The sequence below is a fragment of the Prionailurus viverrinus genome, chromosome E3 (assembly GCF_022837055.1).
Source record: "Prionailurus viverrinus isolate Anna chromosome E3, UM_Priviv_1.0, whole genome shotgun sequence".
In the NCBI taxonomy this organism is placed as follows: Eukaryota; Metazoa; Chordata; class Mammalia; order Carnivora; family Felidae; genus Prionailurus; species Prionailurus viverrinus.
In genome coordinates this window covers 19,933,394-19,947,614 of record NC_062576.1, presented here as the reverse complement: position 1 = coordinate 19,947,614, position 14,221 = coordinate 19,933,394, and the positions used below count along the sequence as shown (strand labels likewise).

General features: G+C 60.9%; 1 protein-coding gene across 7 annotated transcripts in view; it reads left to right on the top strand.

Moving 5' to 3' along the window:
- KATNIP (katanin interacting protein) overlaps positions 1–13,689 on the top strand; it is a 195,695-nt gene extending 182,006 nt beyond the window's left edge. For 5 of the 7 annotated variants that reach the window (XM_047839284.1, XM_047839283.1, XM_047839280.1 and 2 more), the window contains 9 exons: positions 70–235; positions 3,474–3,631; positions 5,068–5,132; positions 6,362–6,472; positions 8,423–8,562; positions 10,538–10,639; positions 11,191–11,351; positions 11,444–11,532; positions 12,106–13,689. In XM_047839284.1, coding sequence (XP_047695240.1) covers positions 70–235; positions 3,474–3,631; positions 5,068–5,132; positions 6,362–6,472; positions 8,423–8,562; positions 10,538–10,639; positions 11,191–11,351; positions 11,444–11,532; positions 12,106–12,164 — 1,051 coding nt within the window. In that variant the 3' untranslated portion in view covers positions 12,165–13,689. Of the gene's footprint in view, positions 1–69; positions 236–3,473; positions 3,632–5,067; positions 5,133–6,361; positions 6,473–8,422; positions 8,563–10,537; positions 10,659–11,190; positions 11,352–11,443; positions 11,533–12,105 lie in introns of those variants that run through there. The other 2 variants (XR_007147896.1, XM_047839286.1) reach the window with 2 other exon arrangements.
- The last annotated feature ends 532 nt before the right edge of the window (positions 13,690–14,221 follow it).

Sequence of the window (14,221 nt, the reverse complement as noted above, 5' to 3'; positions counted from 1 at the left end):
CCCCCCCCTCTGATTTCTCCCAGAAGACACAGCCAAGCCCCACCTCACCGCTCTCCCCACTATTCGCAGGTTAATCGATGGAGCCAACATCACGATGGAGGATGAGCATATGTGGCTGATCCCTTTCTCACCGGGCCTGGACCACGTGGTCACGATCCGCTTCGACAGAGCCGAAAGCATCGCAGGCCTGCGCTTCTGGAACTACAATAAATCTCCCGAGGACACCTATCGCGGGGTAAGCTGGGGAATAGCAGCCGCACTCAGTCCACTGTCAGGGAAACGGCGCCTTGATGAATGGCTGGTGTGGCTGCCAGAGAGGAGCATAAATCTTCCAGAACTTTCCAAATGGAGCTGGGGGCGGGGGGGGGGGGTGCGGTGGTTACAGCCAGGGAGAGAACACACTGCCATTGGCTTCTTCTGCAAAGCGCAAATATGGGCTAAAGAGGCCAGGGCAGACTCGGGACACTTTGTTTCTTCTGGGGGCTCGGGGGTTCCCAGCAGGCCCAGGCCCCAACCGTAATGGTAGACTGAGGCCTGCCGGTTCATTGAGGGTTGGGGGCCGGGCCCTGAGCTGAGGGTTTTGTACCCGTTCATTTCATGGGGCCCTCGCCCCAGCCTCTGGGAGGCCGGTGTCAGTACCCCCCATCTTCCAGGGTATTAGACTGAGGTTCAGGACGGTGCATTCACTCATCCAGGGTCACACAGCTGGAGCCCCCAGTCCACGTCTGCTGGGCCTGGGGCTCACAATCCGGTTCCACACCGGGTTCTCCTGCTGGGTGTGAAAAAACAGGGGCCTCTGCTGCAGTGTGGGCTTTTCTGTCCTCCTGTGACTATGGACTGTGACACGTTTGTCCCCTCCCACTGCAACACAGAGCTGATGGTGAGAAGGCCACCGAAAATACAGCAACGCAGTCAGGGCCCGAAAGTCACAAGCCCCCGTTCTGAAACCCAGCTCTGACCCTAACCAGCTGTGTGATCTTTGCAAGTGGCCTGCTTTCCCTGGGCCTCTGTTTCCCCATCTATAAAGTGAGGAGGCGGATGCTACCTGCCTTGGGAGAGTACCCATCATCCTCTGCCACACGAAGGTTGACCACGCCAGGCCTCGGCCTCGGGTCCCGTGAGCCCCACGTGTGGCACCCCACCATGCACCTGCCACGGAGTTACTTCCGCGGGCCCCTGGGGCAGAACCGTGGGGGGTCGCCACGGTGGAGTCAGCAGCCCTCAGGCGCTCGCTTTCTGGAGCAGCGCGCGGTTCACAAATCCTCCCAGGCCACGCTGGCGGCTCCCTGAGCACGCTCTCAGCTTCAGCGGGTGTAAAAAGTCAGATATATAGGCGTTAAAAAAACATTCTTCTGGCTCAACTCGTGCCTCTGGGCCTTTACGTTCCCTCGAGTGAATCAGTCTGTCCTGTCGAGCCTCCATGACCCGGATTTGCCACCTGGAAATGCTGGGCCCAGAGCCCCTGCTTCCCAGGCCTGGCCGTGGCCACCAGCCGCATTGCCGGTGACAAGTGGCCACCATGGACTGGAGAGAGGGGCACAACCTGAAAGGGTGGATCCCAGAGGGCAGTGTGATGGCAACCATGCCCTCCCCAGGAAAATGCTTCGGCCGCCGGTGTCCCCCAAGGTCCTCTGGGCTCTCCGGTTACGGGCCCCTGGCACGTGGTTAGAACCAGGCCTTGCACGCTGGGGATGGGGCTTAAGGTCCCTGCAGTGTGTCCTCAGGCGAATTGCTTAGCCTCTCTGAACTCCTTGAATTTCCTTGGCTGTAAGACGGAGGTGATAGAAGTCCCATCCAAGGGAATAAACAGAGGCCTGGGGAAGTCAGGGACACCTCCTAGTGGAGGTGGTGGCCCTGGAGGAGGGACAGGGCCTTCCTGGGCCTCTGCTCTGCTCTGTCGCCAGCCTCCTGCCAGCTCCTGGCCCAGCTGAAGAAGGAACCCCTCTTTGGAGGCGAGCCGGCAGAACCCCGGGAGTCATGCCGGTCATTCCGGTCTAGGTCCACGTCCCTGGACCAGTCGTGTGACCCGCGGGTTACAGTACGTCCGGGTCCAGGGTCTGAATCAGCCGGGAGCAAGGCGAAGTGGGGAGTTGCAGTCACAGTCTAGGGTCCCCATATCCAGCCATACCTGAAGCCATTTACCCTACACTCTTCCTGCTTACGTGCCCTGTGACCGGCTGCCACGAGGGGGCTCCCTAAATGCCGAAGGGATGAAGGGCCCCCGGGGCACATGAGTTATCCCTGAGACCCAGGGCAGGGCCCCTTTCTTTCCGCACAGCCCCTCTGCGTCCCCTGGAGGTGAGAACCTCCCCGTTTGGTCTGCAGTTGGGCCCACGTTCCTCACCAGGACGACGCAAGCGGGCCTGATTCCAAAATGTGTGGTCGACTACCCCTCTCTGCTCACCCAGCACCCCCCTGCCCAAGGGGAGCAGACCCGAGCCACCAGACCCTGCCCTTCAGGCTTGGAGATTCACTGGTAGATCCTGGCCACCTGGCTGGTGAAATCCGTCCTAGAACGGGGGACACGTTGGCCCAAATGCACCCCATTCAGCAAGCTGGTAAGCGCCCACTTATGCACCAGGCCCTGAAGCAGGTATAGGGGCCTCGCCAGGGTCTCTGCCGCGGAGGGAGACCCAGAAGCCGCTCAGGACGCTGAGTACGCGTCCTAAAAGGGAGTACACGTCCTAAAAGGATGAGCTAAGGGGGCGCCTGGGGGGCTCAGTCGGTTAAGCGTCCGACTTCAGCTCAGGCCATGATCTCTTGGTTCGTGAGCTCAAGCCCCACATCAGGCTTGCTGCTGTCAGCACAGAGCCTGCTTCAGATCCTCTGTCCCTACCCCCACCCCTGCCCCTTCCCTGCTCACACTCTCTCTCTCTCACAATAATAAATAAACATCACATTAAAAAAAAAAAAAAAGAACGAGCTAAGGGCCATGAGAAGGAAGATCAGGAAGGGGCTCGCTGTGTCCTGGGGACAGCGTAGGAGAAGTGGTGGTCTGTGAGGCGGGGCTTGAAGAAGGATCAGGGTAGGCCAACACCTACCGAGTACATCGCTTTTTCCCGGCACTGCATTGTGGGTATTTTACGCAAGTTCACTCATTATCGAGCCCACTTAACAGAGGAGGCAGTTGAGGCATAGGGAGGTTAAGTCACTCGCAGAGGTGCTAACGGCCGATGTCGGGGCACCCGAGTGCCCTTGACCACCGTGCTGCTCTGCAGCGGGTGAGGTGGGTGGGGACCCGGGCCGGGTCAGGCGCCACCCCAACTCGTGGGCCACCCTCGTCCCCTGCCGTCTGCCCAGTGCCCAGCACAGCACCTGGCACGGAGTGCGGGTGGCACCAGAAAGTGGCCTGGCCCGGTGCTTCTGGCCTCAGAGAGGGGCCAGGCCGGGCTGTTTGTCCGGCGTGGGGGCTCCGTGAAGGCCGTCCGTCACACACACGGCACACGAGCACGCGGCTTTCTTTTGTTTGCTAGGCCAAAATCGTCCACATCTCCCTGGACGGCCTGGGCATCTCCCCTCCAGAGGGCTTCCTCATCCGGAAGGGGCCGGGCAACTGCCACTTTGATTTCGCTCAAGAAATTCTCTTTGTGGACCACCTCCAGGCTCGACAGCTGCCCCAGCCGGCCCAGAGGTGAGTGGGGGAAGGCCCGGGAGTGTCCCCTCCCTGTCCTCAGGGCTGCCGGCTCCCCGCATCGCTCTGAAGTTTATACCTAAAGGTTTTGAAACGATGATCAAACGCGTTGCTTTTCAACTGGGCGGTTTTCTAAAGCTCAGCCGAGCCTCTCCGGAAGCCTGTGGGATGTACCCACCTTGTCTGGGGATGTTTGGGTTTCTCACAGTCTGGAGTGCTGGAGATTTGAAATGCTTCGTTGCACTTCCTGCTGGGAAAAGAGGTTCCAGCCTGCCTCCGTTCCAGAAATGCCCGCCGGCCAATTTGGGGAAGGGCCTTCTCTCTCTCGCTTGTTTCTCAGTTAAGCCCGTAACAATTTGTAAATGCCACGTTCAGTTAACTCATTCAAACCCCCGATGTCCAAATGCCAGAGGCCAAGCTCACAAAACAAAACGAGTTTCCCTCCGCTGTGGCTGGGATCACTTGTTGGGCCGGTCATTGGGAACAGCCACTTAATTATAACCTTGCCCTTGAAATTGAAGAAAACCAGCAAGGCTGGAGGGTACTGGCTGTGGACCGGGAGAAACGCCCCAGCCCCTTCCAAGTGCCGGCTCTGTTCTGATGCTTTGTATTCATCCTTCCACCCACCCTTTGAGGTGGGGATTATCATGCCCAGTTTACAGATGTGGGAACTGAGGCCCCTGCTATCGAAGCCACTTGCTCAGGATCACAAAGCCAAAGCCTTCAGGGTACGCCCCACCTTCCGCAGGCCTCCTCTCCCTGCCTGCCTCCCATCCCGCCCCACAACCCGGCCGCCTTGTTGCTCTCCCGCCGCAGGACCTTTGCTCTGGCTGCCCCTCTGCTTGCAGGGTTCAGTTCTGACTCTGTGCGGCTGCCTCCTTCTTGGCTCAGGCGTCGGGTCCCTGACCAACCCCTCGGGTAGCCGGTCCCAGCCGGGCACTCCACCCCACCCTGGGTCTGGCCCAGCTGTCAGCACAGTGTGGACTCGCCTTGTTCGTGAACAGGCAGTGAGGCGGGGCTTGAAGGAGGATCAGGGCGGGCCGACACCTACTGAGTACATCCCTGAGCTGGGTGGCTAAGTGTGGACTCCGGAACCGGCCAACCTCAGGTCACATCCCACTTCGGCCGCCTGCCAGCTGTGTGGCCCTGAGCGAGTGACTTCACTTCTCCGTGTGCCAGTTTCCTCACCCGCACCCCAGGGCTCTAAGAGTACCCACCTCCTGGGGCTGTCCTGGGGAAGGAAGTGTCCATGCAGTCGCCTGGGAGGTGACTGAGTCTCCCGGAGTAGGACAGGACTCCACGTGGGCACACACTACATCGGGGAACCCTCTCCGGCCACAGCGTCTTCAAAGTCTGTCACCTGGGGAGTAAGCGGCCAGCGATCAGGGTAGTTGCAATCTCCTGCTTCCTGGTGCTGTTTTGTGGGTTTTTTTCAGGCTCAACACGCAAAGCCAGGAGCGGGCAAGCATGGACTACGAGGCACCCCTGATGCCCTGCGGCTGTATCCTCCCGCCACCTGTCTGCGTGTCCCAAGCCCTCAGGGGCCCTGTCCGGAACCCCAGGAGAGGGCACGGCCCCTCTGGCAACGTTGGGGTTCCCGGCAGGCCGCAGCCCAGGAGCTGGAGCCCCATGCAGGGAAACCCGGGGGACCGTGGGAGGGTTGGCGGGTCCGCGGGCTCACTGGGTGCTGCTGGGGCGGGGGCAGCCACCCGAGTTCCAGATGCCGCGCCCTGGCCGGCTGATGTTTCAGGAAGCAGCACCCAGGACTCCAGCGGGGAGGGGCCAGAGAAGCTGGAACTTTCCGCAGGGCCTGAACTGGAGGCTGTCCTCGGACCCAGGCAGGGAGGAGGTAAAGATAGTAGGAAGGATAGCTCAAAGTCGCCGGACCCTTTCCTCGGCCTGGCCCTGTTCACACTGGGCTGCCTGTGTTAACTCAGGCCTCACCCCAGCCCCGGGCGGTGGAACTGCTAACACCCCCCATTTCACAGATGAGAACACTGAGGCCCAGAGAGGCTAAGTAGCTTGCCCAAGGCCACAGAGCTGGGAAGGAGTAAGACAGGTTAGTGAACGTGAGCAGCCTGGCAGAGAGCCAGTCCGTTCTTCCGGAAGGTCTGCCTGTGGCTATGATATTGCCCGGAAGCCGCCACTCTGATTTCCTGCCCCGTCCGCCCCTGGAATGCTGGGAGCAGGCTGGGGACAGGGCTGAGGACAGGCTTGGTGTCCCCATTGTGCGACTCAGTCAGCAACGGCGGGTCGGTCACCCTGCCACGGCCCATCCCTCCTGGTGCTCATGTGTCCCCCCCACCCCCACCCCCACCCCCTGCACACTTGAAGTGGATGGAGGAGAGAACAGGTGCTTCGTTCTTTGTTATTTTACAACCAGGGAAGTTGAGGCACGAGACAGTTTGACTCCCGGTCACTTTGTTCGGCACGACCACACGATGAGTTTCTGGTGCAAATGGTCCTCCGTCCTGCCAGCTCCCTCCCTCCCGTCCTCCTGTCTCCTGGGACGTGGAGGGAAGTTTTTAATTCTTGAAACACATGCATACGCGGCTTCCATTAAAGAAAATTTAATGCCACACATATTTGGATAGGTTTCAGTCTCCGTGCGAGAAAAAAATGATTTTCCCCCCCCCTTCACCTGCATAAACTATCCCAATATGATCTTTGCCATTGTCTTGCTTTGTTCTCAGAAAATTAAGCCTATTTTTCCTTAATAATGTGCCACAGTCATTTTTCAGTTCCAGCTCCTGACCAGCTGGGGTGACCCCTATTACATCGGTCTTACGGGCCTGGAGCTGTATGATGAGCGGGGAGAAAAAATCCCTCTGTCGGAAAACAGTATCCTTTCTAGGCAGAAGGGGGACCCCACCCTGACCAAAGGGAACGTGGGAGGGTCGGGGGCAGGAGAGGAGACGTCCCTGCAAGAACCAGACCCCGGGACTGAAAATGCCAGGGGACTCTGCTGACGGTCAGAGGCTGACTCTTGGGAGTCCCAAGGTAACAGGAGTCCCACAAAACAGAGAGTCCTGTGGCCCCGGGGATTTGGGCGACGGTACCAACTGCACCCCCTCCTGGAGATCCGCAGGTACTTTGGAGTTCTAAAGGCTCTGGCAAGGCCTGCAGGGAGCAGCCTGTGGCCCTGTGTTCAGCCCAGTGAATTCACTGACCATGGTCCTCTTTGTTCAGGGAACGCCCGCACCCGAACCTGCAAACTATTAGCCCACCGAGTTTTTAAATATTTTAGATTCGTTGCTAGTGTTCTGGAAAGGTCAGGGCGTTTCACAGGAACACCTCACTCTTCAGCAGCTCTTGAAAAAATTAGCAATGTTTGAGGCCACAGTCAGGCACCACAATGATGGCTGGACCTCGGTCTCCCCTTTCCCCCAAGCATGTCCTTATCGTTTCCTGCCAGGTCCCCCAGACGAATTGCTAATGTTTACTGAGGGCTCACTCGGTGAGGGCTTGTCCCGTGGTCCCTGATTTGCCTCACAACGGTCTCGTGAAGTGAGTGCTATTAGCCCCATTTTACCAACGAAGACCTGAGACACAGAGAGGTTAAGTAACTTGCCCAAGGTCACACAGCATAGGAGTGAGGACCTGGGAGTCCGGCTCCAGAAACCATGCTCTGACCACTGAGCTGTCATGTGTCTTTGACATCACCTGCCTGACCCCTCTGGGCCTTTGCCCTGGGATCCCTGGCCCACCACAGGGACCGGCCAGAGCAGCTCCAACCCCGAAGCCTGCCTTGCACCTATGTGGGATTCCCTGGGTTCCAGTTGGATCCTTTTCTGATCCAGCTTTCCTGCCCTTCCCGCGGTGACACCATCCTCCCCACCTGACAAATGATTGTTGGTGGTTTTGATTGTTGTTAGCGAGTCCTTGGATATGTAAGGCTGTGTTGATTTTACCGGGCGTGCTCACATCCAGTGTCCTCTGAGAGCCTCACATCAATTCTGGGATGTGGAGGTTTTTAATTTTTTTTTTAACGTTTACTTATTTTTGAGAGAGAGAGAGAGCGAGAGAGTGCGAGCGGGGCAGGGTCAGAGAGAGAGGGAGACAGAATCCAAAGCAGGCTCCAGGCTCTGAGCCGTCGGCACAGAGCCCGACGCGGGGCTCGAACCCACGAACCGTGAGATCATGACCTGAGCCCAAGTCGGCCGCTTAACCGACTGACCACCCAGGCGCCCCGGACGTGGAGGTTTTTATACCCATTTTACAGATGAGGAAACAGGCCCCAAGGTGCTCTGTGACTTTCCCAAGACCCCAGGTCAGAATGCAGAGCCAGCACCGGACCTGGTTTGTCCAGATCCGCACTAATGTCCGGTATTTGAGTGGCCATAGCTGGGCCCGGCTCCCCCCCACCGCCGGTGCGTCCAGTCTCAGGCTGGTCCTCACATGCCGAGGCCGTGTCCCCTTGGAAAGGAACACCTTAGCAGTTTGTCCTCCACTCTCCAAAGCGTCAGCCACAAATTCTATTCCTGCCGCCAGCAGTCCGGTGAGACTGCTCTTTCCCTGCCATCTGCCTGCGCGGCTCTTCCCCTTTCCTTGAAACTGGTGTCACCTCCTCCCCACACACCCACCCCCCCTTGGCCTCTGTGCTCATTTTCCCTGGCATGTCTAATTTGGCCGTCGCTCTTCCGGCTGCCCAGAGCAGCGGACGGCCATTCTGCCCGCCAGCCCCAGCGTCCCCTGGGCCACGCCATCAGCGTGACGAGGCCAGCGGCCGCCAGGGTGGCACGCAGCTTCCAGCACACTGCTTTGGGTTATGGCAGCTTAGAGGCTCCCCAGATATCGCCGCCTTCCCCGACAGCGTGAACTCCCTGGAGGGCGTGTGCGGGGACGTCCGGACGCCCGACAAGCTCATCGACCAAGTGAACGACACCTGCGATGGCAGGCACATGTGGCTGGCTCCCATCCTGCCGGGCCTGGTGGGTTTGCGGGGACTCCTCCCCTCCCCCCCCCCCCCCCTGGGGTGGGCAGGGCGACTTTGTGTCCTTGGTCTCCGTGACGCGTCTTTGTTCCAGGCGAGTGAATCTCCAACGAACCAAAATGCCCGAGGGCCGTCAGGGAGGCTCACGTCTAGCTGACTAACACTCTGGCGGGCACTCTTCGGGGCACGTTCTTTCTCGGTGTGCTTGGGGTGGTTGCGACAAGAGGCCGCCCACATGGGACTCTGGAGGGCCCGTGCAGCAGCCCCCTCTGTCCTCCCAGCCCCATCCTCTGGCCTCATTCCCTGTGTCTGCTCCGCCTTGAGAGCACCGGGCACCGGACCCCGACCTCTGGCCCCAGATCTACCTGTCAGCTCTTCAGCGGACTCAGTTTTGCAGACCTCAGACCCTCCCACTGGTCCTGCTGGTCACCGGGGGACCTGGGGGTGGCCTTCACCCACCCGGCTAGAGAGAGAGGAGACAGGCCGGCCGGGCAGGTCGTTGTAGCCCCCCTCATGCCTGAGTATGCGAGTGCCGCAGGCCCTGGGGCACGCCTGTGACGGCGGAAGTGTCCCCTCCCCCTCCACGTGACTGGGCAGGAGGACTGGGAGGTACATTTGGCCCTCAGAGCACAGAGACAGCGTCAGCAGCTCTGTTGGGGAGCTCTTCCAACAGTGTCCCCCGTGAGCCCCGAGCATCCGTCCCCCCTGAGCGGAGGCCAACCCCACCGCTGCAGAGGAGAAACACGTAGGTCTCTCAGCCCTGAGCCCCGGGCCCCGCCCGCCCACGGCCATCTGGTGTTTGGCCAGCACGTGTTTTCCCGTCGTCTTTCACTTGGCTTTTGGTGTGAAGTCGTCTGTCCAGCTGTCACTCTCCCAGCTGGACTCGAACGTTTGTTTGTTGTTGTTGTTGTTGTTGTTGTTGTTGAGAGAGTACAAGCTGGGGGGGGGGGGCTGAGAGAGAGGGGGACAGAGGATCTGAAGCGAGCTCGGTGCTGAGGGCAGAGACCGACTCGGGGCTTGAACTCACGAACCCTGAGATCATGCCCTGGGTCGAAGCCGGACACTCAACCGACTGAACCACCCAGGTGCCCTTGGACTCAAATATTCGTGTCTGCTTGAGCCCCTTGGGCAACTGAGTTTGAGGACCTTTATTATTTCCATGGTGCAGTCAGAAGGCTGCCCCTGCCCCAGCAGTACCCTGACCCGCCCCCCTGCACTCCCGACATCCTCTGAGACATCCTGAGGATGGCCGGAGGCCGAGCCCCAGGGCCTGGGGCAAAACGGAGCCTGCAGCCTGCAGCCTGGGGCCAGCACTGACCGCTTATTGCTTTATTCTGTCGTGCAACGGGCCCCCTGATATTGGAGAGTCTTTGTCCGGGCGGGGGGGGGGGGGGGCGGGCGGGGGGGGGGGAAGCTGAGGGTCTGACCTTAGTAGCTGATTCTGCCACTGATCCCGACACCCCTCCACCACCCCTGCGCCAGGCAGAGATTCAAAGACACATGCTGGAAATCATCCCACACTGCTCTCAGGGCCTGCGCCGAGCTGCTCATTTGTGGTTGGGGGAAAGGACAGATCGGGGTCAAGGCCGTGCTGATCGCCCGGAGACAGTGCTCCTTGACCTGGGGCCCGCCCCTTTGGCCCGCAAAGCGTCTGGCCTGACCTGGGGGAGAGGGAAGGGCGCACCCAATTCTCCGCGGGTATTTAGACGAGGGCCACGCCAGGCCCGAGAAAACAGGCCCTCCCGGAGCCAGCTCAGCGGTTTGTTGCAAACGCAGCCACACGTGACCGGACTCAAGATGGGCTTCCAGGAGACAGAAGGCAGCGGGAGCCCCACGCACCGCGGCCCCCAGCAGCCCAGGCGCTGCCTCCCGCGCCCGCCCGGCTCACCCCTGCCCGCGTCTGGCGCCCCCCGCCCCGCCCCGCGCCTCTGTTTCCAAACATGCCCGTTTTAATGAGTTCTTGCCTCTGACAGGTGAACCGGGTCTATGTGATTTTCGATCTGCCTACCACCGTGTCAATGATCAAACTGTGGAATTATGCAAAAACGCCCCATCGAGGGGTGAAGGAGTTTGGCGTAAGTACTTATTAGCTGGGTTTTTTGAGATAATTATGCTGGTTGGTAATTAGGCTGCCGGCAATTACCATTCGTCGCCGCCGTTTGATTTACTCCTCTCCGTCGCTACCTTAGACACCGCTGCCTGGTCCTCAGATGCAGGGAAATTCGCCGTCCCATCGTGAATTCAAAACCCGCCTCGAGTGATTTGAATCATCACCCTGAAAAAAAAAAAAAAACCGAAAGTGGCTTTTCTTTCATCTTGTCTTTTCCAGTCGTAGTGGTTTAGGGAGTTCTTCGCGCCGGGAGGCAGCTCTGGGGCCGGGAGAGCCGGGGCCTCGGGGGCCAGAGGCGCAGAGTTGCCTCCCGGCTCGGCCACGTGGGCTAAAGGTATTGGAAGCCTCCCCGTCCCCGTCTGGCCGAGGGTTGCAAAGATCTGACACCATAACGCGGGCCGGGCTAGCGGGCGAGGCTCGGAGCAGTGACCTGCTTTGCCCGAGGCCGCCGGGGGGGGTCCCTACCCCCCCCCCCCGCCCCGGCCACACGGTGCAGCGCCTCCTCTGTCTGTCCAGCTCCTGGTGGACGACTTGCTTGTGTACAACGGGATCCTGGCCATGGTGGGCCACCTGGTGGGGGGCATCCTGCCCACGTGCGAGCCCACGCTGCCCCACCACACCATCCTCTTCACCGAGGACGCAGACGTGTGCCGCCAGGAGAAACGCGCCGCCATCAGGTGCGCCCCAGGCCCGCCCCACGGCCTCCCCCGCCGGCCCTAACGGGGACGGACGGCAGGGGTCCAACCTTCCTTCCTCTCCCTCCCCCCAGCAATCAGGTGGAGGATCAGGACGTCCAGATGATGAACGAAAACCAAATCATTACCAACTCGAAAAGGAAGCAGAGCGCGGTTGACCCAGGTCAGTGTCGCCTCTCGGCCCAGAGCGTAGCCCTCGGGAGTTAAGGCTGAACGGTCGGGAGCCAGCAGCCCCTGCCCGCCCCTCGGACCCCTCCGCTCCGCCCAGGAGCCCGCCTGGCAGCTGAGCTGGGGCTGTGGGGGCAGAACCCCAGGGGCAGCGTGCTTCCCACGTCCCACAGGCGCCTGTGACCCGGTGTGGCTTCCTGGGAGGCAGGCCCTTGGGGCGCAGAGGGAAAAGGCCCCGAAGGGCAGACGTGCTGTATGGAGGCGGCTGGGAAACCAGTGGGGGATGCCGGGGGCGAGGGCTTCCCAGAGGAGGTGCTGTTTGAGCTGCACCCTAAGAGATACGGGGAGCTGGCCAGGCAGAGGGGACAGCGTGGCAAAGGTCCGGAGGCGAGGCAGCAGAGTCGCTGCAGGGGAGGGGACGGGTCGGCGTGCGGGCGCTGGGCTCCGGGGCTGCAGGCGGTGGCCTGGGCCGGCCACCAGGACGGTCCGGACTTCACCCCCAGGGCGTGGGGCCACCCTCGGTGACTGAGGCTGGGTAACGTCCACCCCTCTGTACTCTCCCCGACAGCACTGCGCCCCAAAACCTGCATAAGCGAGAAGGAGACAGTGCGACGGTGGCGGTGCTGACTGGCGGAGGGAGAGCCGGGCCTCCCGACCGGAGCCGGGCTCTGTCACCGGCCCCGCCCAGCACCCGTGTCGCCCGCCCCCAGACCTCAGCCTCGGCAGCCTGGACTCCGGGGGCTGGAAGAAGGAGTCCCGTCGCGAAAGGGGACTCGCGTGGCACGGCCTTCCTCCGCCTTGCGGCTCGGGGGCTCCCTCCCGGGACACCCAGCTCGGTGCCCTCCCGCAGGACCCAGCAAAGCAGGGCCACACGCACTCACGCCTGTCCCCGCTCAGGCCCAGATGGTGGGGTGGCCGGGGAGGACTTGCTCCCAGCACGGAGTGTGGCTGTCCCGGGCCCGGGGTCAGGCCTCAGACCCCAACAGCAAGGGGAGGGGTGCCAGCAGCTCCCCGCCCCCCATGTCCCTCCCTCATCCGGGGGTCGGTGCAGCTGGGTGAGAGGGTGGGGCAGTTCCCTGGTCCCCCGAAGGTCTAGCCAGGGCCGCTGCATCCCCCTCACCCATCCCAGGCAAGGAGGACGGATCCCCAGGGACGTGTGTGTCTCACTGGGAAGAAGAAGGGGGCCGTGCCCACCCGCCATGCTGCCAGGCCCACGTGGGACCCGCGCGTGGACAGCTTCACGTCCCAGAAGCCTCCGGACGCAGGGCAGGCCGAGGACCAGGGCCACAACCCCACCCTCGGGCCCCAGAGCCCACCTCCCCTTCCCCTTGAACTCTGTCACCACCGGCTTCTCTCACTTGCCTCCCCCAGTCTCGCCCGTGTCGGGCGCCCTTGCCTGCGGGCAGCGGGGTGTCTGGTGCCCCCACCCCTTCCCCCCCTCCCGGCAGCTTCCCCGCGAGTTGGAAATGTGCCTTGCACCCCCAGCCGAGTAGAGCTCAGAACGCATCTATTTCCATCTATGTAACAAGCCCGGATCAGGGACCTAATTGGTTTCCCAGTGGTGGGTAATTTCTCGTTCCAAATATTAATCCGTTGTTTTCCTGGCGCCCAGCCCGGCCCCGCCGCAGCGCTGTACTCGAAGTACGTTCCTATGCAACCGAGAGCCCGGCAGATACTTTATGAGCTTTGCAGCTTCCGCGGAGCAGCTATGCAAATGCGCTTTTCATTTGGAGCAGGGGGCCGATGCGAAGACAAGGAATTGCTTCTCCCGGAGAAGATACATCATTGCTGCTGCTCCCCTGCTCACCTCCCAGATGGGGCGGGTGCCCCCGAGGCCTGTGGGCTCCCAGGAGAGCCGAGGCTTGGGGGGAGTCGGGGGCCGATCAGGCCGGCGCTCAGGGACCAAAACAGGTGCCACGACTTTAAAGGCTGTCACGGCTTCCCGTCCCCACCTGAGGCTGGGGCCCGGGTCAGACTGTCGGGGAGATTGCTCGAGCAGCGCACACGCTCCCAGAATCTCCACTGATGTTTATAATAATTGTATGCACCATGCAATTTAGGAGGGGGGAAAAAAAAAGCTGTACAGGCATTAACTCTAAAATAAATTTCTATTTTTTTCTCTTGCGAAATCAATAAAAGATGTTATTAAGAATCTGGTCTGACGTGCTGGGTTTGGGGTCGGACGGAGGGAGCCTGTGCCGCCTCCAGGAACTGAGGCTGGCTGAATGGCACGGGGCGAGTCCCCTCTCTGAGCCCCGCCCCCCCGTCTCCACCTGCAAATGGGGGCATGATCCTGGGTAGACGATACAAGCCCACACGTATGTAGTGGTTGTTTTGTGTCCGGCGCTCATTTAATCCACACAACAACCCTACGGGGTAGGCACTATGATGATCCTCCTTTTATAGATGAGAGAATTGAGGCACAGAGCGGTTGAGCGGCTTGCCCAAGACACACAGCTTTGGAAGCCATCAGCGCCCAAATCCCGGGACAGCCCCAGGAGAGCTGAGGTGGCCCTGCAGTTTCCCCGAGGCTTATGTGGATCCTTGAAGCCAAGCCCCCCACCCCCCCCAATGCCAGACTCCTGGGCCGCCTCCTGTGGTTTCCGGCTCCCCTGCTTCCCTCAGAGGTGAGCCTTGGTTGGCGGCTCTTGGCATCTGGAGAGAGCCGCCCTCGGGGGGGGGGG